Source organism: Felis catus, chromosome B3 (assembly GCF_018350175.1).
Source record: "Felis catus isolate Fca126 chromosome B3, F.catus_Fca126_mat1.0, whole genome shotgun sequence".
Classification (NCBI taxonomy): domain Eukaryota; kingdom Metazoa; phylum Chordata; class Mammalia; order Carnivora; family Felidae; genus Felis; species Felis catus.
Genome location: NC_058373.1, coordinates 113,409,825 through 113,431,286, shown reverse-complemented (window position 1 = coordinate 113,431,286; position 21,462 = coordinate 113,409,825). Strand labels below are relative to the sequence as shown.

The following is a 21,462-nucleotide window of genomic DNA, read 5'->3' as shown; positions in this document are numbered from 1 at the left end:
TAATCCAAGTCACCAGGAAAACTATGTTCTATTATCAATTCACAGTCAAACAGGAGGAAAATGATGATAGCATTATAATTCAATTTAGACACAATAAAGTGATTCTCTTGGGAATGTCTTCAGGGACGGGTTACTTACACTCCATTGGATGAAGGAATCCCTAAGGCGAAAGGATTCCTACCTCCCCATTTCCCTACCAACTGTCAGACCTCAACCGATCCTCCGCTGTCTAAATGGCCTTAGAACACTCCCCAGAGGCCAATCTTTGATCTCCAGGAGAAACAGTGCGGTAACTGCCTCACTATGGGGAAAACTGAACCACGGTCTGGACTTGGGAACCGGGAGATAGAGGACTGGGGAGATTTCGCGAGAACGCTGGTGGCCAGAGGGCTGTGGGAGAGCTGGACGATCCTAGAGGTCCTAGAGGCTAGATGATAGAGGACTTTTTGCGTGTCAGAGCAAGGGTCAGCCTCTCTGAGCAGCTGGAAGCACTAAGCTTAGGACCAAGCTGTGGACTACATTTCCCAGACGGCTTTGCTCCCTGGGCTGTCGTACTGAGACTAGGGCGTGTCTGGGAGGAGCAGCCACAGTCCGGCAAGGCTTGCTGGGGCATCTCTCTCCGCTTGTGCAGCCGCAGCAGCCATCCCGCAAGATGGTCGGGGTCCTGCTCCTGCTCCTCCTTCTCCCCTTTTTCCTGTACATCGCTGCACCCAAAATCAGGTCTGTGCAAATGTATTGCCTTCTCTTGAGAAGAATTCAGGGTGGCGTTAGTCCTCACCGAAGCTCTGTTCTCCAAAAGAAGGAAAAGGAAAACTCCCTGGGGGGCCCCAGTAGGTCCAGGCCGGGAGTTCGGTTGGTCGGAGGAGGTCCAGCTGTCCTGGATGCGGGGGGACGAGAACAGGAGACTTCGGGCGGTGGGAGGGGGCTGCATGCCGCAGCACCCCACTTTGTTTCTCCGATCCCTTTTTTCGTCTCCGCAGCCTTTGCTTCCCGCTCCAGAGAACCCCGTGTGCAAGGCTACCTCCAACACTTAAGTTTCCAGCATTGGGGGGTTTTAGAACCTAAAATGGAGTGAAGACCTCAACACTGTTTTCCCCTTAGCTTCCACGCCTTGGACTAGTCCTGTCTGGCTTCTTGCTTCCAGCCTTTGAAGTACAATGGAGCGATTCGACTTTTTGCTTTCTGAAACTGTTCCTCGATGGGAATCGTGGTATCCGCAGACCCATTGCTTGATCTCTTGTTGCTGTTAGATTCGCTTTTTTTGTAAAGGAAAGAAATGAAAGGGTTTCGTCATGAGCAGTATCCTGCCTTCAGAGCACGACTCATAACCTGGGGTTTGGGGGTGAGACAGAGAGCTTGAGGGGTAATGCTTTCTGGACCTGGTGACACAGTAGCCAATGGCTGGCTGAGTGACACAGAAAATCGGCAGAGTTGCACAAAGGCGCCTGCTGATTAGTTCTGAGTAAATCACCAGTAGTGACGGTGGACCAGTGACTGATGAGACACAACCCTTTCTGGGTGGGGGAGGGGGGAGGAGGGGCGTGGTCACCACCCACCGTCTTGCTCCTCTTCTAGTTCTTCCTCCCTTCTGAACACCTCGTGCTCCCACTCAGATGAAAACGCTTTTTATCTCTTTTTAAAATTTTGTTTTAATGTTTAATTTATTTTTGAGAAAGAGAGCATGAGCGCAGGAGGGGCAGAGAGAGAGAGAAGGAGACAAAGAATCTGAAGCAGGCTCCAGGCTCAACGCTGTCAGCATGGAGCCCGACGTGGGGCTCAAACTCACCAACCGTGGGATCATGACCTGAGCCCAAGTCAGATGCTTAACCAACTGAGCCAGCCCGGCGCCCCGCTTTTTATCATTTTACACCACAAGATTCTCTTACCCAAATAGAATCTCAATGAAAAGTTGAACCTGAACTGAAAATACTGCTCACGTCTCTGTGAGATTTTTCTGGGCAAGATTATGCTGCAAGGGTCATATCTGCAAACGCCTGGCTAGGTCATGGGAGCTAGCCCAGAGCTAGACTTTTCATAGTTGATTGTCCCTTTCATTCCTGTTGGTAAGGAGAAGAAAGAGCTCAGTGGAGGTCCTGATAGTTGTTGCTCCTGGAGCTAAAACTGAAAGGATGTAAGAAACTGAGCAAGGAGGCTTTTCTCTGAGAAGGAAGATAGCCTTAGGTGAGTTTGCTTCCTATCGGCCTGTGTCCACTAACCAGGTAGCGTTTGTAGCTAGGAGTGTGTGCTTTGCAATTCTCAAGTTCAATGAAAAATACTGAAATGCTCTTTAAAATTGTATCTCCTGGGCAAGAGATTCTTTTTACTTGAGTCTTGAGATTTGCAGAGAAGAAAAAGAACAATTTGAGACCTGTTAATCCCTGTTTGTGCATTCATTTCTTTGGAAAAGAAGGATAGCACAGTGCTTAGGAACAAGAACACTCAACCAGCTCCACTTTGTACTGATTTATGTGTTTTCTTGAATAATTTAAAAAAATTTTTAATGTTTATTTTTTATTTTTGAGAGAGAGAGAGAGAGAGCACGCGCGCACACACGAGTGGGGAAGGGGCAGAGAAAGAGGGAGACACAGAATTTGAAGCAGGCTCCAGGCTCCAAGCTGTCAGCACAGAGCCGGACATGGGGCTGGAACTCACGAACTGTGAGATCATGACCTGAGCAGAAGTCAGACACTTAACTGACTGAGCCACTCAGGCGCCCCTGATTTATGTCTTTTCTTTGTCTTAATTTTATTTTATTTTATTTTTTCAACGTTTATTTATTTTTGGGACAGAGAGAGACAGAGCATGAACGGGGGAGGGGCAGAGAGAGAGGGAGACACAGAATGGGAAACAGGCTCCAGGCTCCGAGCCATCAGCCCAGAGCCCGACGCGGGGCTCGAACTCACGGACCTCGAGATTGTGACCTGGTTGTAGTCCGACGCTTAACCGACTGCACCACCCAGGCGCCCCTTTGTCTTAATTTTAATTGTGTGTGTGCATGCGTGTTTCTGTTTGTGTTTCACCCGAGGTTGACAAGCTTTCATAATTTTAACTTTTTTGTTGAATTATGTATCTCTAGGCCATAAAGTGCCAGTTGTGGGCAGATTGACATTAAGTGGACCAGTTCTTGCTTGTAGGCTGAGTCTTGTGATTCCCCAAGCCTGTCGAAGAGCTCAAACTGAAGCCAGGTGCCTGGACAATCAAATATTTATCTAGTTGTTATACTGCAAGGGGCAGCTCTAAGGTTTGCCATTACAATAAAATCAATTTTGTTCTTGAGCAAGAGCAGAAAATTTTTCTTCAAACTTACTTAAATCTGTAAAGGGACAGTACTAGAAAGAACCAAAATAAACCTTAGCCTTGGGATTGGAAGACATGGGGGTTGCAGGAACCTCTGGCCAGGGCAAGGAGAATGAAGAACTGATGAGCTCTCCCTCCCTCTCTACAGGAAAATGCTGTCTAGTGGGGTGTGTACATCAACTGTCCAGCTTCCTGGGAAGGTGGCTGTGGTCACTGGAGCCAACACAGGCATCGGAAAGGAGACAGCCAAAGAGCTGGCTCAAAGAGGCAAGATCATCTGCTTCTAATTCCCTCCTGCTACTGCCATTTTATCCCTCACAAGGATGACCATGCTCACTATTTCCTCCTAATCTTGGAATTCAAGAACCTTCCAAGTGTCCCACAGATTCACTGGTCTCAACCTAGTATAATGCTCTACATATAATGGATACTTAATGAATATTATTTATTTTTCCTTTTTGATTTGCTCACCAGATACTTCTGTCGTGAAGTAGAGGTAAAATTCCGATAAAAAAAAAAAAAAAACAGTAGAAAATTACATTCATAAGTCTATAGGTCTGTAATGTCCAGTCCAAAGCAGAGCTGACAGTTTGTCTCTTTTATATGTTGATTGACAGGAGCCCGCGTGTATTTAGCGTGCCGGGATATCCAAAAGGGGGAATTGGTGGCCAGAGAGATCCAGACCATGACAGGGAACCAACAGGTGTTGGTGCGGGAATTGGACTTGGCTGATACTAAATCTATTCGAGCCTTTGCTAAAGATTTCTTAGCAGGTAAGTGTTGAACCAGAGATTATGTTTTTGTCTTGCAATCAACATAGCAGACTTAGCTAAAGGAAAAGTTCCTTCTCCCTCTTTAATATGTAGAAATACTAGATCGTTTATAATCAAAAACTTTCATTCATAGCTGACTCCTTAGTAACAAAGGGGAATCCTCAAGAGCCAGAAATAAAAAAAAATGAATTTAAAAAGTCATAGCATGCAAGGCACCTGGGTGGCTCAGTCAGTTAAGCGTCCGACTCTGGATTTCAGCTCTGGTCATGATCTTGTAGTTCATGGGATTGAGCCCCACATTAGGTTCTGCACTGACAGCATAGAGCCTGCTTGGGATTCTCTGTCTCTGCTCCTTCCCATTCTGTCTCTCTCAAAATAAATAGATAAACATTAAAAAAAAAAAAAAAAAGTCCTAGTAATGCATAAGAACTAAAGCCAAAAATCTCACGGAAGTATCTGAACTCAATATGAGCTTTAGGGTCTGGAGTCTAAACACTCATACAGGGACAGAAGATAAGGCCTCAGGCCCTGAGAGCTGGGGAGCTGTATCTCAGGCTTCACGTAAGGTTGGGACTCACAAAAAGCCATCTTGTCCATGATAAAGAGGCATAAAAAAAACTTCGCCACCAGCTCTAAGGCATGACAAAAAAGCTCATCTTCTCTTCAGGACATAGATGGTTAGAGAGTCATCTGTAAGATATTAGAACCTCAAGTTGGCATCATCTATGGAGGAGAATTTATTACATCACCAAATGATGTAAGAATCTTGAGCTGAGGAATTAACATAAAATCCTATAGAATCACATCAAAATCAAATCCAAGAGTAGTCTGTAGGCATATCCCGTCATAATACAGGGATCTTGGCCTCCCTAAGTAAACAGCTTCTGCTGATATGAGCTTATAGTTAGAAATTAAAAACCACGTGAGAAAATAAACCAGGAGAATGAGTTGTCATATGTAACAAAGAGGTGAAACCAGTATTTCTTTTGGTGCCTTTTGGAGTTCTCCAGTATCAGGGGTACATACAGAACATCCTTTTTTCTCCTGCTTAGATTCTTCCCATTCAGCCCGGGAAGTCTTTCTATTAGGAGAGCTGGGCAGAACACTTTTTCGAAAGCAATGAGTAAATAGCTCCTTAATTGGAAAGATCGTAAAGGCCACTTGGTTGTATAAGATGGAATTTTGCTCTGTGCTAAAAGTATGTAGGATTCAACTACAGTCTTAAATAATGAAAACAATACAAAATACATCTGAAGGGGAAATGGAGGAAAGATTGAAGCCGTGGGTCCCCATTTCTAAGGCAGACTTTTTAGGTGTCACCGCTGTGGCTGGCTGCTTCCACACTACATCTCTTCCCTGCAGAGGAAAAGCATCTTCACATTTTGATCAACAATGCAGGAGTGATGATGTGTCCCTACTCTAAGACAGCAGATGGCTTTGAGATGCACATGGGAGTCAACCACTTGGGTAAGAAATCTGGCCTTATCACAAAACTGGAGGAAACCTAAAGTTCTCCTTGGCAAACTTAGGGGTCAGATTGAGCTGTCCTTGTGATGCGATTGGACACTGGGCCCTAAAAGACCATAAGTGAATAGCGAATATTATGGTCCTGCCTGAAAGCCCAGGGATAAACTTGAAGCCCACTTGGGGCTACACCAACTTTTTAATCTGTGATTTGGATTCAATTTACTTTGGGGCATTTTTAACAGCCTAATTGGACTGAGGACTGTGTTGCTTTCTTTGTAGTGATCCTCACAGCGAACATTAGGTAGAGGCTGCCTGCTCTTAAAGAGTGATATTAATCAAAGTTGGAAGAAGACAGGACTTCATATTCACATGTTCCAGATCCCCCTCATGGATAGATGGCTGTCCTATTTTCCTAAACCCTCACTGAGCTTGTTCTGTAGTTGATAATGAATTAATGAGGCAAGAAGCCTTATTCCTGAATTCTCTGCAGAGCTCACCAAAACTCCCTTAACCCTGACATTGGCCTTGAACTGTATTAATTCTAGTTTTTCTTGTAGGTCACTTCCTCCTAACCCATCTGTTGCTAGAGAAGCTGAAGGAATCAGCCCCATCAAGGGTAGTGAATGTGTCTTCCCTAGCGCATCACCTGGGGAGGATCCACTTCCATAACCTGCAGGGTGAGAAATTCTACAATGCAGGTCTGGCCTACTGTCACAGCAAGTTAGCCAACATTCTCTTCACCCAGGAACTGGCCCGGAGGCTCAAAGGTAGGCTTAGAAGAAATGAATATAGAGATATAAGTCAATGGGAAGTAGCAAAAAGCCACAGGAATACATTCTGTTTTCGGGAGCCTATCCCCTGGATAAAACCTGCTTTCATGACTATAACTGGGTATTATTTTAGTAAGTAGCCCAAAACTGAATATTGGAGGTGGCTGGCAGGAGATGGGGAAATTCTGACTTTGAGTCATAAGGCTTAGCTTTAGTACTTATCAGCCGTGTGACCTGTAGCAAGCTACTTAACTTTTCAGGACTTATTTCCTCATAAGTAAAGTGGGATTATTTTATAGGTTATTGTCCTTATTAAGTCAGGTCTCATGAGCAAGCAAGGTTTTTTACTCATAATGAGACTAGATAGAAGGGAGGGACCTGAACTGGCACTAGATACAACCATTAGGATAAAACAGGTGCTAGGACGATGGTGGGGGGAGGGAGGGATGTTGCCCCCTAACAGCAAAAGGTTAAGTAAGAGAAATGCATGCTTGAAGAGGGAATTCTCCAATCACAAATACACAGAGGTCCTTAGCACTGTCCACTCTGAATTTTCAAGAAAAAGAAAGGTAATCCAGGGTGGACAGCTGGAGTTACTTAGGAGTTGAGGCAGGCAGAATTCTGGCTCGAGAAGTCAGACATAGAAGCCCCATTGTTGGGACAGGATCATCAAATTATGTGGACAGCAGTGTGGGGGAAGGAAGCTGTGGTCAGCTCACTTCATATGCCCAGTCTATGCCCAGGACGTGACATTGTTTGTCAGCTCAGGATGGATCAGAGTAACTGGATGGTGAAAACTATCCAAAGGGTTGGTAGGGGAGCTAGGGTGCCCTTGAGGTGGAGAGATAGGCCCAGCCATGAGGATCCGATAAAAGCAGAGGATACACAAGTGAGGAAGCCTGAGAGATGTGAGGATTAGGTGGGAGACAGCTGTGGTGCAATGAAGGCAACCTGGGCATAACAGAGGAGTCGTTCATTCATCCATTCAGCAGTCAAGTATTCAGTATCCATGCTCTTCTATGCACTGATTCAGGGCTTGGAGATGGAGTGGTGCCCGATACACGTACAGTCCCTTCTTTGATTTGGTTTAGATCACTGGGGGAGGGAGATAATAAACAAGTATTTATACATTATCACATGTAAAATCAGTCTAGGAATACATGAATAATTCTCTTTGTAATAAGTTCCAATAATATAGAGCTAAAAGTGAAAAAAAAACCCTTTACTTAATCCCCACTTTCTCCCTTCTCCTTTCTCCCCTCAAGGAACCACTGTCAACAACTTGATGTGCACCTGTCAATCATTTTTTATGCATTTATATATGTGTACATCATATATAAGGAACTGAAATTCCAACACAATATTTTGGAGATCTTTCCGTGTTGTACATACAGATTTACCCCATTCCTTTTGTGGGCTGCATTATATTTCACCGTATAGATGAGCCTCCGTTTATTTATTAATTTCCTTAACAACATCTGGAATGTTTCCTTTTTGTTGTTGTTTAATTATAATTGTAAATACTATGAAAGGGGAAGTACAAGGACCTATAATGGGTTGGGGTGGGTGCTTATTCAGTCTAAGGGATCAGGGATTTCTCTAAAGAAATGAGTTGCAAGCTAAGCCTTTATATAAGATGATTAGAAATTAAATGGGTTACAGAGCAGGTGGAATGAGGCATCTGAGGAGGTTGAGGAACATTCCAGGCAGAAGAAAGAGAATGCACAAAAGTCTTGGCTCAGTTTGAGAAATTGAGAGGCTGCTGTGGTTAAAATGAAGAAAGCAAGAGGAAGAGAAATCTGACCTGAGACTGGTGAGGTCGACAGGGGCAAAATCCTTAGAGGCTATGGTAAAGATTTTGGTGTAAGAGCAGTGGAAACCCTTTAAAATGGGGGCAGGGCTGTGTACTGCAAGTGATTTCTATAGTCTAGGTGATTGATGACAGTAGCTTGGACTACAGTGGTAGAGATGGAGGGTAGTGGACACTCCTAAGAGATATCTAGGATGGGAAAACCCTAAAGCTTGTTGAGCATGGTAACGTGGGGAATCGTCAAGAACTGCTCTGTGGGCCTGCCTGGTCGGGAGTTAGGAAACACTGCAAGATCCAGGTTTGGCCTTAAAAAGTATGAAGTTAATTGAGGACCTATGTGTCTGCATTACTATGGGTCATCTAGAGTAGATGTCAAGTTGGAAATAATGTATATCCACAGTCCTTCGTCTGCAATTATGAAATCCACAAAGACATGAAAATTCCATTTTTTCAGAAGCTTGACACCAAAGCTCATTTGGCAACAAGATCTCACCTGTACCAGGGAGATTAGGTAATAAGCAGTATATGTATAGGTGTTCATATTATCTTTCCAAAATCAATAAAAATTTGGAAACCTCTTTGACATAGCCATGCATAAGTGTCATTTAGCACTTACCATGCACCAGATACTGTTCTAGCCTCTTGTACATATGAACTCATTTAATCCTCAGAACAACCTTGTGAGGTGCAGGTATTAGGATTATCCCCATTTTAAGAGGAAACTGAGTCACAACATCAGGAGCTTGCTCAAGGTCACACAGCTAATGAGTGGTAAAGCTAGGATTTGAAACTGGGCGGTCTGCCCACAAAGTTCATGCCCTGAATCACTACATTACACTGCCTCTTGTAGTCAGTTAAGAGTTCAAAGGAGTATAATGTACCAAAAAATGTGCATGCCATAAAGTTATAGAGAGGGATTTTAGCAAGCCGTGAGAACTCCAACATTTGAAGTTTGAGTAGAAGATGATGAACTGGCCCAGGAAGCTAAGAGGAAGCAGCGAAAAAGGATAGAAAAGCAGGAGTGTGGGGTCATGGAAGCCAATAAAAAGGCAGCTTTGAGAAAGAAGTAGTCAGTAGTGTCAAGTGCTACTAATAGGTTGAGTCCTGGCTCTACTGTTTGCTAACAGTTAGTAACCTCTTTGAGCTTAAATCTTAACCTGTGAGATGGGGAGATATAAATTACTGTGAGGAATGCTTGTAATACTGTTGGGGGAAGGGAGTCTTCATGGGGTCAAATGTTTATTCGTATCCTCTGCTCTCTTCGGCCATGTGGCAATATCAAGTCCTATCTTCCTCTCTCCAAATGGCACCCCCCATTAGGCTCTGGCGTTACAACGTATTCTGTACACCCTGGCACAGTCAACTCTGAATTGGTTCGGCACTCACCTTTCATGAAGTGGATGTGGTGGCTTTTCTCCTTCTTCATCAAGACCCCTAAACAGGGAGCCCAGACCAGCCTGTACTGTGCCATAACGGAAGGTCTTGAGATACTAAATGGGCATCATTTCAGGTATAAATATATCTGTTTTTGAAGATGGGGTTTCATTGCTCAAAGGAAATATTTTGGATTTGTACTCTTCTTATAAAGTACATTGTGCAACATAGCTTTTTTTGTTGTTGTTTTTTAAACAACATCTTTTGCATTTTTTTTTTAAGTTTATTTTTTTGAGAGAGATAGAAAGAGAGATAGAGATCAAGTGGAGGAGAGGCAGGGGGGTGGGGAGGCAGAGAATCCCAAGCAGGCTCCATACTGTCGGCGCAGAGCCCAATGTGGGGCTCAGACTCACAAACCATGAGATCATGACCTGAGCTAAAACCAAGAGTCAGATGCTTAACCAACTGAGCCACCCAGGCACCCCTCTCTTCTTTTTTTTAATGTTTATTTTTGAGAGAGAGAAAGAGTACACAAGCAGGGGAGGTGCAGAGAGAGAGGGGGACAGAGGATCCAAAGTGGGCTCTGTGCTGATAACAAATAGCCTGATGCAGGGCTTGAACTCATGAACCATGAGATCATGACCTGAGCCAAAGTCAGACGCTTAACTAACTGAGCCGCCCAGGTGCCCCAGCTTTTGTCTTTTGACTAGGGTTGTTACCTTTAAGAGGGGGACTGACTCATTCACATTTTTCATGGTACTTGTAGGTTTGATTTTCTCCATGCCATCTTTTATTAATATGGTTGTTTCTTTTCTTCCTACTTTTTCTTATGTCCATCCAGTTTTCTTTGTTCCTTTTTGGACTCCTTGTTTTGTTTTGTTTTGTTTTGTTTTGTTTACATTAAAAAGAATTTGTATTTTTCTATTGTCTTCAGGACTAAAATAGTATCAATGGACTCTGTTCTTGAGTAAGTGAAGACTTTTAAAACTTTTTATTGTAGAGGGTTTTGAACATACACAGTTGTAGGTAAAACAGCATGTTGAATCCCACAGTACAGCCTCAACAACCATTAAGCCATAGCTAGTATTCTCCCATCCCATCCACCAGCCCTTCACATATTTTTTTCCTCTCATGTTACTATTATTTTTTTAATGTTTATTTATTTTTGAGAGAGAGACAGAGCACAAGCAGGGGAGCGTCAGAGAGAGAGGGAGACACAGAATCTGAAGCAGGCTCCAGGCTCTGAGCTGTTGGCACAGAGCCTGGCACGGGGCTCAGACCCACAGACCGTGAGACCGTGACCTGACTTCAAGTTGGACACTTAGCCGAATGAGCTACCCAGGCACCCCTCCTCTCATGTTATTTTGAAGCATGTCTCAGACATCACATATGATAGAAATTTTAGCATGTTTTTACCTCCTCTTCAAGATTATGTGGAAATAACTTGCACGTTTAGAGAAAGGGCTGCAAATAAACTAAAATTGGAAAGAAAAGTAGATAGATCATGAAAGGCCCATAATGCCAGACCTGGAGAGGAGCCACAGAAGTTGTTTCAGTAGAAAGAAATAATCTGCTCTGTGCCTCAGAGAAACATCCCTGCAGACTTTGTTTAATGAATGGATAAATAACCCAAGTGAGAGATAATGAGTTCCTGATTTAGGGTAATGACAGTTGGAATGCAAAGAATGATTAAGAGAGAGGCCCTGAAGAGGCAGAATCTTTACCACTTGATGAATAATTGAATGAGAGGTCGGGGAGGAGTTGGTGACCTGGGGGTCAAGCCTGACTTACTATGAGGTTGATGATGACATTAACTGAGACAGCAGAAATGGAAATATAATGCGTATAGCTTAGGGTTCTCTGATTGCAAAGCAGTGGAAACAGACTCAAGCTAACTTAAGCAAGAAGGGAATTTATTAGAATATGGGGGTTCTCCTAGGTCCAAAGAGCAGACTGAAGAGCCAGGCTTAGAACACACACAGTGGCCAGTCAACTGGCCAGGGCACTGTTGCTAGAACGAGTATATGCCAACTATCTTTAGTCTTTTTTTGTTGCTCAGCATCCGCTCTCTAGCAAGGAAGCACTAGGTCTTCCATCCTCACATCCTCACTCCCTTGGTTAGGGGAAGACCAGCACTTGATTAATGGGCTCTCCAAACTGTGGGAAAGAGGTAATTTTACAGAAAGGAATCAGATTGCTGTTGCCAAAAGAATGTGGAATGGATCAGTTGCCCTCTATAATACACCTGGCCTTATACATGTTGAGTGTATATCCGTAAGTCATGGAGTAGAAATGTATAGCAGATAGTTGGAAATGTGGGTCTGAAAGTCAGGAAGATAAATTTATATGGTTTTATACACTAGAATGATTTTCCATGAATGACTGGATTCTTCCCTGGAAATTTTAAGGTTTTGACTGAGTAATCTAAAGAAAGCCGGCCTCAAATTCATGACTTAGTAAATATTTAACTGGCTTTTGAAGAGCCTTTCCAGTGCCAAGGATTCTCAATTGTAAGCATGTTGAAGATCCATCAGCAGCTGTGTTGACCACTATCAAGAAATGAACTTAAGTCTGTCTTGACTGAAACATTAGAAACTTTGCACTAGTTTTTCTTCGTGACTGAAACCACAAACCTACTTTTGTCTCTATGGATTTGCCTGTACTGGATGTTTCATATAAATAGAATCATATAATATGTGGCCTTTTGTGACTGGCTTCTTTCTCAGTTTGCAAAATGTGTTCAAGGTCATCCATGCCAAAGCATGTATCAGTACATCATTCCTATTTATTGCCAAATAATATTTCATTTTGTGGATGTTCCACATTTTATTTATCCCTTTATTAGTTGGTGGGCATTTGGGTTGTCACTTTTTTTAATTGAATAATGATGCTATGAATATTCATGTCCAGATTTTTGTATGGACATTTTTCTTGGTTTATATACCTAGAAATGGAATCCCACTGGAATATGGGTCATGTTAACTCCATGTTTAACTGTTGAGGAATTGTCAGGGTGTTTTCCAAAGTGGCTGCAGCATTTTGTGTTGCCATCAGTAGTGTATGAGGGTTCCAGTTTATCCCTCATACACTGCCCTTGCAGTGAGAGAGTGAGACAGAGTGTGAGTGGGGGAGGGCAGAGAGAGATGGAGACACAGAATCTGAAGCAGGCTCCAGGCTAACTGTCAGCACAAAGCCCAACGCAGGGCCCAAACTCATGAACCGTGAGATCATGACCCGAGCCAAAGTCAGACACTTAATTAACCAACTGAGCCACCCAAGCGCCCCTCTGTCCTTTGCTTTAGCCATTATAATAAATATGAAGTAATTTTTCTATTTATGTTCTTCTAGTTTTTCTCATTATGGTTTTCATTTGCATTTTCTTGCTAGTGATGTTAAGCATCTTTTCGTGTGCTCATATTTGTTTATCTTTGTTGGAGAAATGTCTATTCATATCCTTTGCCCAATTTCAAAATGGATTATTGTCTTTTTATTGTTTAATTGTAATGATTCTTTATATAGTCTGGATGCAAGGCCCTTGTCAGATGTGTGATTTACCAATATTTTCTTCCACTCTGGTTTGTCTTTTTACTTTCTTTATGGTGTCTTTTGAAGCAGAGAAGTTTTTGAGGAAGTCTAATTTATTGACTTTTTTCTTTTGTCACTTGTGCTTTTGGTGTCCTAAGAAACCATTGCCTAACGGAGGGGCACAAAGAGTTATTACTATGTTTTCTTCTAACAGTTTTATAATTTGAGCATTACATTTCAGTCTATGATTCATTTAATTTTTATATATGGCATGAGGGTAGGGTCCTGTTTCATTTTGTTTTTTTTTGTTTGTTTGTTTGTTTAATTTTTTTTTTTAACGTTTATTTATTTTTGAGACAGAGAGAGACAGAGCATGAACGGGGGAGGGTCAGAGAGAGAGGGAGACACAGAATCTGAAACGGGCTCCAGGCTCTGAGCTGTCAGCACAGAGCCCAACGCGGGGCTGGAACTCACAGACCGCGAGATCATGACCTGAGCCGAAGTCGGCTGCTTAACTGACTGAGCCACCCAGGCGCCCCATGGGTCCTGTTTCATTTTGAATGTGGATATCCGGTTTTCCAGGAACTGTTGAAAAGATTATTCTTTTCCCATTGAATTTTCTTGGTAGCTATATTCAAATTCCTTGGACTGCAATAGCAGAATACCAGAAATTTATTTTCTTACAGTTCTGGAGGAAAACAGTTTTCTTACAGTTCAAGATCAAGGTGCCAACAAGATTGATTTCTGGTTTCTTCCTGGCTTGCACCGGGCTGCCTTCTTGATGTGTCCTCAGATGGTTTTTACTCTGTGTGTGCACACTCCTGGTGTCTCCTCTTATAAGGACACTAGTCCTATTGAATTGGAGCCCTACCTTTTTGACCCTATTTAACCTTAATTATCTCCTTAAAAGCCCTTCCTCCAAATATAGTCACCTTGGGGATTTAGGGATTCAACATGGATTTGGGGGGACGTAATTCAGTCCGTAACAGATTTATCAAAAATCAGTTGACCATAAATGTAAGAGTACTTCTATACTTTTTTATTTTTTCTATTCATTTCTTAAAAAATTTTTTAACGTTTATTCATTTTTTGAGAGACAGAGACAGCATGAGTGGGGGAGGAGCAGAGAGAGAGGGAGACACAGAATCTGAAGCAAGCTCCAGTCTCTGAACTGACAGCACAGAGCCCGATGCAGGGCCCGAACTCACAAATTGTGAGATTATGACCTGAGCCGAAGTAGGATGCTTAACCGACTGAGCCACCCACGTGCCCCTTTTCTATTCATTTCTATGTCTGTCCTTATGCCAGTAGAATAGTCTTTGTATTAAGTTTTGATATAGGTCTTTTTACATATACTGGTTGATACTACCCAAAATCCTACTGGAAATATCAGCACCATGACCATGCTGATGCATAACCACACTTAAGTAGCTTTTTTTTTTTTTTTTTAATTTTTTAAATGTTTATTCACCCTTGAGAGACAGAGAGAAAGAGTGTGAGCAGGGGAGAGGCAGAGAGAGAGAGAGAGGGGGGAAGACACAGAATCTAAAGCAGGCTCCAGGCTCTGCACTGGCAGGAAGAGCCCCACATGGGGCTTGAACCCACGAACCATAAGATCATGACCTGAGCTGAAGTCGGACGCTTAACGGACTAAGCCACCCAGGTGCCCCAACACTTAAGTAGCTTTTACTGTGGTATTTGAATACATTTTACAGCATGTCATAGCTTATGACACACAGCACTTTCCATTGTGTCCATTGCGTGTGTCATTTGCTCTTCATTGTAACCTTGCAGAGAACATCAGGTATACACAGAGGCTACAGAGGCCAACTGAGAGAGTCATACAAAGCCTTTTGGTTCTCAGTGATGGTCTTTTTACTCAGCAGTGACAGGTTGTACTGGTCATGCTGGTGAGTTCCCTTAAACAGAAGTACTAAGAAGCCTTGTTTTGTAAATTCAAAGATATCTTTAAGTGGTGTTTCTCAAAATTCTATGTGTTTTGGAGGAAGTGGCTGAAAACAGATAACTGGGCCTCAACCCTGTTCTGATTCAGCAGGTTTGGATGGGGCCGGACAATCGGCATTGCTAACAAGCTTCCAGGTGATGGCTCCTGCTAGTCCATAACCCACTCTTTGATTAGCAGTGTCTTAATGGACGTAGTGTTAGGAGTTTGCTTCATGTACTTATTTCAGACTTGCCAAGTTTCCTTTTCATCTTCAGAATTTGCTTAGAATGTCCTGGAAGCAGTTTTCTTAAAATAGTATTTTAAAAATTGCTTCTTATGTAACTTAAAAGATTACAGTTCATTTACTCAATCACTTTATTGAATGCCTGCTGTGTACTAGATGCAGCAAATATAAAAATAAGTAAAAGGGGGCACCTGGATAGCTCAGCTGGTTAAGCGTCCAACTTCACCGGAGGTCATGGTGTCCTGGTGCGGGTCTGAGCCCTGCATTAGACTCTGTGCCGACAGCTCAGAGCCTGGAGCCTGCTTCAGATTCTGTGTCTCCCTCTCTCTCCGCCCCTCCCCCCACTTGTGCTCTGTCTCTGTCTCTCTCTCTCTCTCAAAAAATAAATAAACGTTAAAAAAATTTTTTTAAGGGGCACATGGGTGGCTCAGTTCGGTTAAGCATCCGACTTCGGCTCAGGTCATGATCTCATGGCTCGTAGGTTCGAGCCCTGCGTCAGGCTCTGTGCTGACAGCTCAGAGCCTGGAGCCTGCTTCGAATTCTGTGTGTGTCTGTCTCCCCCTCCCCCACTCATGCTCTGCCTCTCTGTCAAAAAGAAATAAACATTAACAAATTAAAAAAATTTTTTTTAAATGAGTAAAAGTCTTTGAGAAAATTTCTGATAAGTGCAGAGTTTGAATACCCCTCCTGCATTTGTTTTTTTAGATGTTTATTTATTTTGAGAGAGAGTGCAAGTGGGCGAGAGGGGCAGAGAGAGGGAGAGAGAATCTTAAGCAGGTTCCATGCTCAGTGTGGAGCCCAATGTGGGGCTCAATCCCACAACTGTGAGATCATGACCTGAGCCAATATCAAGAGTCAGATGCTTAACCCACTGAGCCACCCAGGCACCCTGTCTCTCTCCTGTATTTAATGGGGACTTAAAATAATTGGGATTACAGCAATGAAGAGAAGGTATATGAAACACTTATTACCTTATTGTTACATTTCTTTTATGCTATCATCTTCTGTCTTCATTGTTTATGAAGCCAGCTTGACTTGTTATTTAAAAACTGTTATAATTGCTGGTAGACCAGAAATCATAAGTTTTGGGGGTGTTTTTGTCCCCCACTCCAAGCATCTGTATGTAACCAATGTAATCTCAGCAACATGACACTATACAAGGTCCTGTGTGAACAAGCTAGACATACACAGATATCAGGCAGACACAGATATTATAGTTAAATATATACATATAGGGGCACCTGGGTGGTTCAGTTGGTTGAACATCTGGCTCTTGATTTCAGCTCAGGTCATGATCTCACAGTTCATGGGTTCAAGTCCTGCATTGGGCTCTGTGCTGGTGATGTGGAGTCTGATTGGGATTCTCTCTCTCTTCTCACCTCCCCTGCTCTCTCTCTCAAAATAAATAAACATTTACACACACACACACACACACACACACACACACACAGAGCAGAATATAAAGACTTACTGCTATGCATTACATATCAAACAGAGCATTCTCATCAGAGGTAGTCTAGTGAGGAGATCTAAATGGTAATTACATTTTTCCTGGGGTAAGAATTGCAGAATGAAGAGGTAAGACAAAGACTGGCTCTATGAAGTGTATAGAGGGCATGTCATCCCTGGGTTGTTTTTCTGTCACATTCCTTGTTCCAGGCAGAGAACAGATTCCATTCTTAAACTCTGTGTTTTAAGCCTCTCTCTTTCATTTCCAGTGACTGCAGTGTGGCATGGGTCTCTGCCCAGGCTCGGAATGAGACAATAGCAAGACGGCTATGGGATGTCAGTTGTGACCTGCTGGGCATCCCCATGGACTGACAGGTGGTAGCAGTTGGACTCAAGAGAAACCTATAGCAGACTACTCAGTACTCCCTGCCAAAATGATTCTCCTTCATGGTGACCAAAATCGTCAGTACAAAGAAAACAAATCTTCCAGCCTTTCCTGCTTGATGTCTGACAAAAGCACAGTGTACATTGCCAGATTCATCAAAACACCTTGCATTTACTCCAGATTTAGTTTGCCCTTATTACTGTCAGTTGCAAGAGATATCAGACGATAAGACCCTCAGATGACCTGCGAGCTGATATCTGCCGTCTGAAACCTACTACCCTAGGAGAATCTTAGCTATGGCAAGGTCAATTTATGGTAGTTTGGATTAGTTTCTACCGTCTTTGTTCACAATATAGTTCCTCCCAACCACCATCCAACCTTCATTTCAAGAGGGCCACACTGCAGCCTCAGCCGAACTCTGAGTCACAGTGGCTTGACTCGAGCAGGACTCATCCCTCAACTGTTAAGAAAACCATCATATGCTAACATCTGAATTATTTCCGGAAACTCTTAACTGAATCTGAATTATGGCATGGCTTTATCTCTTGACAACCTAAAGCCACTGCTATTAAAACACTTTCCAACATCTAGACCACAGAGAAGAGCTTCCTTTTCTAAGAAGTTTGTGGGGTTTGGAGGATGGCAGAAATAAAAATCAAGCTTAAACTATCATTTTCTTACTGTTTCTCAGACCAGCAAGTGGGTAAAGAAAGGGGCAGTATGGGAAGATAGACCATCTACCTGACTTTAGTTAGTGACCCCAGACCGATGGAGGCCTTTTTGTGTCTTAGTTTCTCTTAGAAAACCAGAAGAAGGAAAAGGCTATTTGGTGATTGTCACTGAGTTTATCTTTGTGTTCTTCTGTAGTCACACAGTGGGGCTTATTTTCACAGAATTCAAAATAACTACAAAGGAAGAGTATTAAACTGGACCCTGGTGGAGGCAAATGTTCAAAGATGGAGCAAACAGTGTCATCCAGTCTTTGATACAAATGAGTAGACCAGCAAAGGGAAGTCAACTCTGTATATATGGTTAACTACTTACCCAGAAGCACATGGGCAGCAGGGAAGAAGTCTAAAACAGAAAAATCCTGGAAGATAATGCAGGCAGTAAAGGGACTAGTTAAGGACTTAAAAAAAAAAAAAAAAACTAAACTAAAGATGGTAATATGTAACTGGAAGAATTGAGGGCGAGCACCTGAGTGACCAAGACTGACAATGTACTGTCTTCATAAGCACCAATCAACCAATGTGGCAGAAAAAGTCCCAAAATAAACCGCCCCCCCCCCAATTCTTTATTCAGCAAAATTATCTTAAGGACGGATATTGGTAATTTACAGTCACTATAGTAATCTTTCAGGGCATTTCCTTACATTATCTTAACATGATTAAAATGTCTATTTGCTAAAAATCGACATTTAATTTGGAGAGCTTTTATCAAAAGTAATGCTGCCAAAGGAAATTGGAGGAATAATAATGTTCTTATCACTTGTTTAGAATATGTTATTCTAATAGACTTTGATTTTCTTGGACTGACAATTACATATTCACTTTGCTGGGGTAAAGAGTTATGGGACCACAGTCTTCTCATATTTGTAAATGGATATTCTTTTGTTGAACGTGTTTTGACCATCAAGCTATATATTTAAAAATGGTCATTTTATGGAAAAATTGGAAATTTTTAATAAGTAGCATAACTAATATTTTAATTTATGTTGAACTATCAATGACAAATAAAAAATTTTTATTATTTGTAATGTTTTTACTTACCTAAATAAAAGCTGTAAGAATTAGAGTCAATGAAAGAAAACAATTAAATGAAAGTTTAGCTATAAGAAGAAAATGCTTTTCATTATTATGGTTATACAGTCATTTCTCATTTTTAAGGATAATTTGTCTCAGAGTCTAACCACAGTATAGTCTCCATTGAAATGCCATTAACTTTGGTTGTGTGATAATTTGATTATTCATTCACCCATTTTCTGCTTTTGTGATGCTTTTCAAACATTTTTTCCATCTCAGGCTATTCTGTCCCCCTTTTGCACCTGTCCTTTCTAGAACAGAGTTGTGGGACTTAATCACATTACACTTCCACTAACAACCTCAGATTTTGCTATCTCTATATTCAATGAACATTAAGAGCTCAATGCATTTGTTGAATCAGTGGTCATGAATCAGTCTGATAAAAATAAAGTTCCAGGAGATATATGAATCATCAAATCACTTCCCCCTGAATAGTCCTACATCGTTTAATATGTTTGGGAAGTTTTATACATTGGGCTGCCAAGCAAACATTTCAGAAAGGGCTTTGATAGGAAAATCATGAAATAAGTTGAAAACAGAAATTCCCTGCCATGGAACCATGAAAACCCACGTTGCAGAATAGGACTTTGTCACTGTTAACAACATTACACGTAGTGGGAAAGAGACCTGATGAAGCAGAGTCCGCCTTGCTCACCACGTTATGAAATAACCAAGCACAAAGAGTGAATTTTTTAATCACCAACATATGCCCAGATACGGCATAATGACATGCTGAACATTAGCAAATACCTGCTGAGGGGCACTTGGGTGGCTCAGTCAGTTAAGCCTCTGACTTTTACTCAGGTCGTGATCTCCTCGTCCGTGAGTTCCAGCCCCGCATTGGGCTCTGTGCTCACAGCTCGGAGCCTGGAGCCTGCTTGGGTTTCTGTGTCTCTCTCTGGCCCTCCGCCACTCACGCCCTGTGTCTCTCTCTCTCAAAAATAAACATTAAAAAATACCTGCTGAGTGAATGAATGCACCAGGCGAGCACAGAGACTAGAGGCTGCGAGCGTATTTGGGGAGTCACTGCCTAGGAACTATTTCTGAAAGCATATGGCTCTGGGCGTTTGACCTCTCCAATAAAAGGTTTTTTGTTTTGTTTTTTACCGCTGCAGGGCAAGCAAGGAACCTGCCCCAGCTCTCTCTCAAGGGCTGAAAGCTAATGTTTAGTCAGGATGCGAACTGAGGAAATGAGAGCCGCCAGACGGGGCGATGATAGTGAAGATGATTTCCAAACGCTTACGGATACCAAACTACTGCTTGTCAGCACCACCCACTGGGCCTGTAGCATTGACAGAACCACCGCCCCCGCCAGCGCGTGACTTCGGAGTCCGAGTGGCTTCCACGCCGAACTACAGCCCCCGGCATGCACTGCAGCGACCGCCCCTCACCGGAAGGCGGGGCCCTGGAGACAGGCGGTCGCGCTGCCCGTCCCGCGGGTCCCCCACAGTCCCTTCCGTTGTGGCGCTCTCCCCAACCCTGAACTGGGTATTTCCGGGGCTTCAGGACTCCGCTCGCTCCGATGCACCACCACCCTCCCGGGAATCGCCCAGGCGGGCAGCCCACCAGACTTCCCATCAGGCTTTCGCGCCCGCCGCTCCCTCAGTGACGGTATGAACGGGGTGGGCGTTCCGGCTCGGGAGGACCCCGCCGCGGCCCCGGAAGCGCCTCGTCCCCGGCGGTGGTGGCGGCGGTCGCCGTGATGCCTGCGGGACTGGGTGGCTGACCGCCGGCACAGGAGCGGGGCCAGTGCCCAAAATCTCGGAGGCCGCTGCTCGAGCGCGGCCTGCGCCATGGCCACCTCCGCTGCCTCTTCGGAGCATTTCGAGAAACTTCACGAGATCTTCCGCGGCCTCCATGAAGACCTGCGAGGGGTGCCGGAGCGGCTCCTGGGGACAGCGGGGACAGGTGAGGCGAGGGTGGGACGCGCCGTGGGGAACTCGGCCCCTTGCGCGCTCTGGGAATACGAGCTCCCCACCCCCTTCTCAGATCGGGTCCCTCTTCCCTCCGCTGCGCGTCCTCAGACACGCCCCCTAGGGTTGACTGGGTCTCGGCGCCCAGCATTTCCCTGCTGCTCCTTGAGGGTGCTCAGCGTTGGACCTCGGAGTGTCGTCTCTTTGGGATTCTCTTACTACTGTAGCCGTCAAAATTTTCTTGTGTCATTTTCACCGTGGAAGAAGATCATAGGAGACCTTAAGTCTGTGTCCATGTATTTCAGTAAAATTGGTTTCTTTTGTAGCTGTCTATTTTGCTTTATGAATTTTAGAGCATTATTCTCAAGAGAAATCCATAGTTTTCACCAGACTGGCAAAGGATCCGTAGCACCAAAAGGGCCAAGAAGCCAAAGGAAACATAATTTTGGAGTTGGTAAATGATCAGATTTTGTGGGGGAAGTGGTCTTTAAAAATCAGGATTGTGGGTTTAGGTGTGGTCCCCTAACGAACTTTCTGTCATTTGACTTCAAAATTCAGGTTGCTGCAAGCTTTGCTTGGAGGAGTTAGTTTTCCAGTAAAATCTCTAGGAAGACCTGTCACAGCTCTTTGCCACTCAGAACAAATACGTCTTGATGGCAAGACTTGATAAGGCTTTATTTTGTAGTTTTTACTAAGGGTCAGAGCTTG

The 21,462-nt window shown here is 43.4% G+C and overlaps 2 protein-coding genes across 8 annotated transcripts in view; both read left to right on the top strand.

Moving 5' to 3' along the window:
- Window positions 1–240: 240 nt before the first annotated feature.
- RDH11 (retinol dehydrogenase 11) lies at window positions 241–20,754 on the top strand. Of its 6 annotated transcripts, none has more exons than XM_019833177.3 (8): window positions 328–720; window positions 3,077–3,185; window positions 3,446–3,564; window positions 3,915–4,070; window positions 5,433–5,537; window positions 6,095–6,304; window positions 9,438–9,627; window positions 19,957–20,754. In XM_019833177.3, the coding sequence occupies exons 1-8, from the start codon at window positions 432–434 to the stop codon at window positions 20,009–20,011; spliced, it is 1,233 nt and encodes a 410-aa protein (XP_019688736.1). In that variant the 5' UTR covers window positions 328–431; the 3' UTR covers window positions 20,012–20,754. The 6 variants fall into 6 exon arrangements, with proteins under 6 accessions (XP_044916041.1, XP_019688736.1, XP_019688737.1 ...); XM_019833178.3 differs by lacking the exon at window positions 19,957–20,754 and adding an exon at window positions 11,900–12,190 and having other exon boundaries at window positions 329–720; XM_011283292.4 differs by lacking the exon at window positions 19,957–20,754 and adding an exon at window positions 16,924–17,711 and having other exon boundaries at window positions 333–720.
- Window positions 20,622–21,462, top strand: part of VTI1B (vesicle transport through interaction with t-SNAREs 1B) — a 30,836-nt gene continuing 29,995 nt past the window's right edge. For both annotated transcript variants that reach the window (XM_003987750.5, XM_045060108.1), the window contains exon 1: window positions 20,622–20,749. In XM_003987750.5, the coding sequence (XP_003987799.1) occupies window positions 20,635–20,749 (115 nt within the window). In that variant the 5' untranslated portion in view covers window positions 20,622–20,634. The remainder of the gene's footprint in view (window positions 20,750–21,462) is intronic.

What these genes read in the sequence shown, in the direction of transcription:
- RDH11 (XM_011283292.4), top strand. Translation starts at nt 432, where the DNA reads ATGATAGAGGACTTTTTGCGTGTCAGAGCAAGGGTCAGCCTCTCTGAG. An exon ending in CAAAGAGCTGGCTCAAAGAG is followed by an intron (nt 3,565 to 3,914) that starts GCAAGATCATCT and finishes GTTGATTGACAG; the next exon opens with GAGCCCGCGTGTATTTAGCG. An exon ending in CTAAATGGGCATCATTTCAG is followed by an intron (nt 9,628 to 16,923) that starts GTATAAATATAT and finishes TTTCATTTCCAG; the next exon opens with TGACTGCAGTGTGGCATGGG.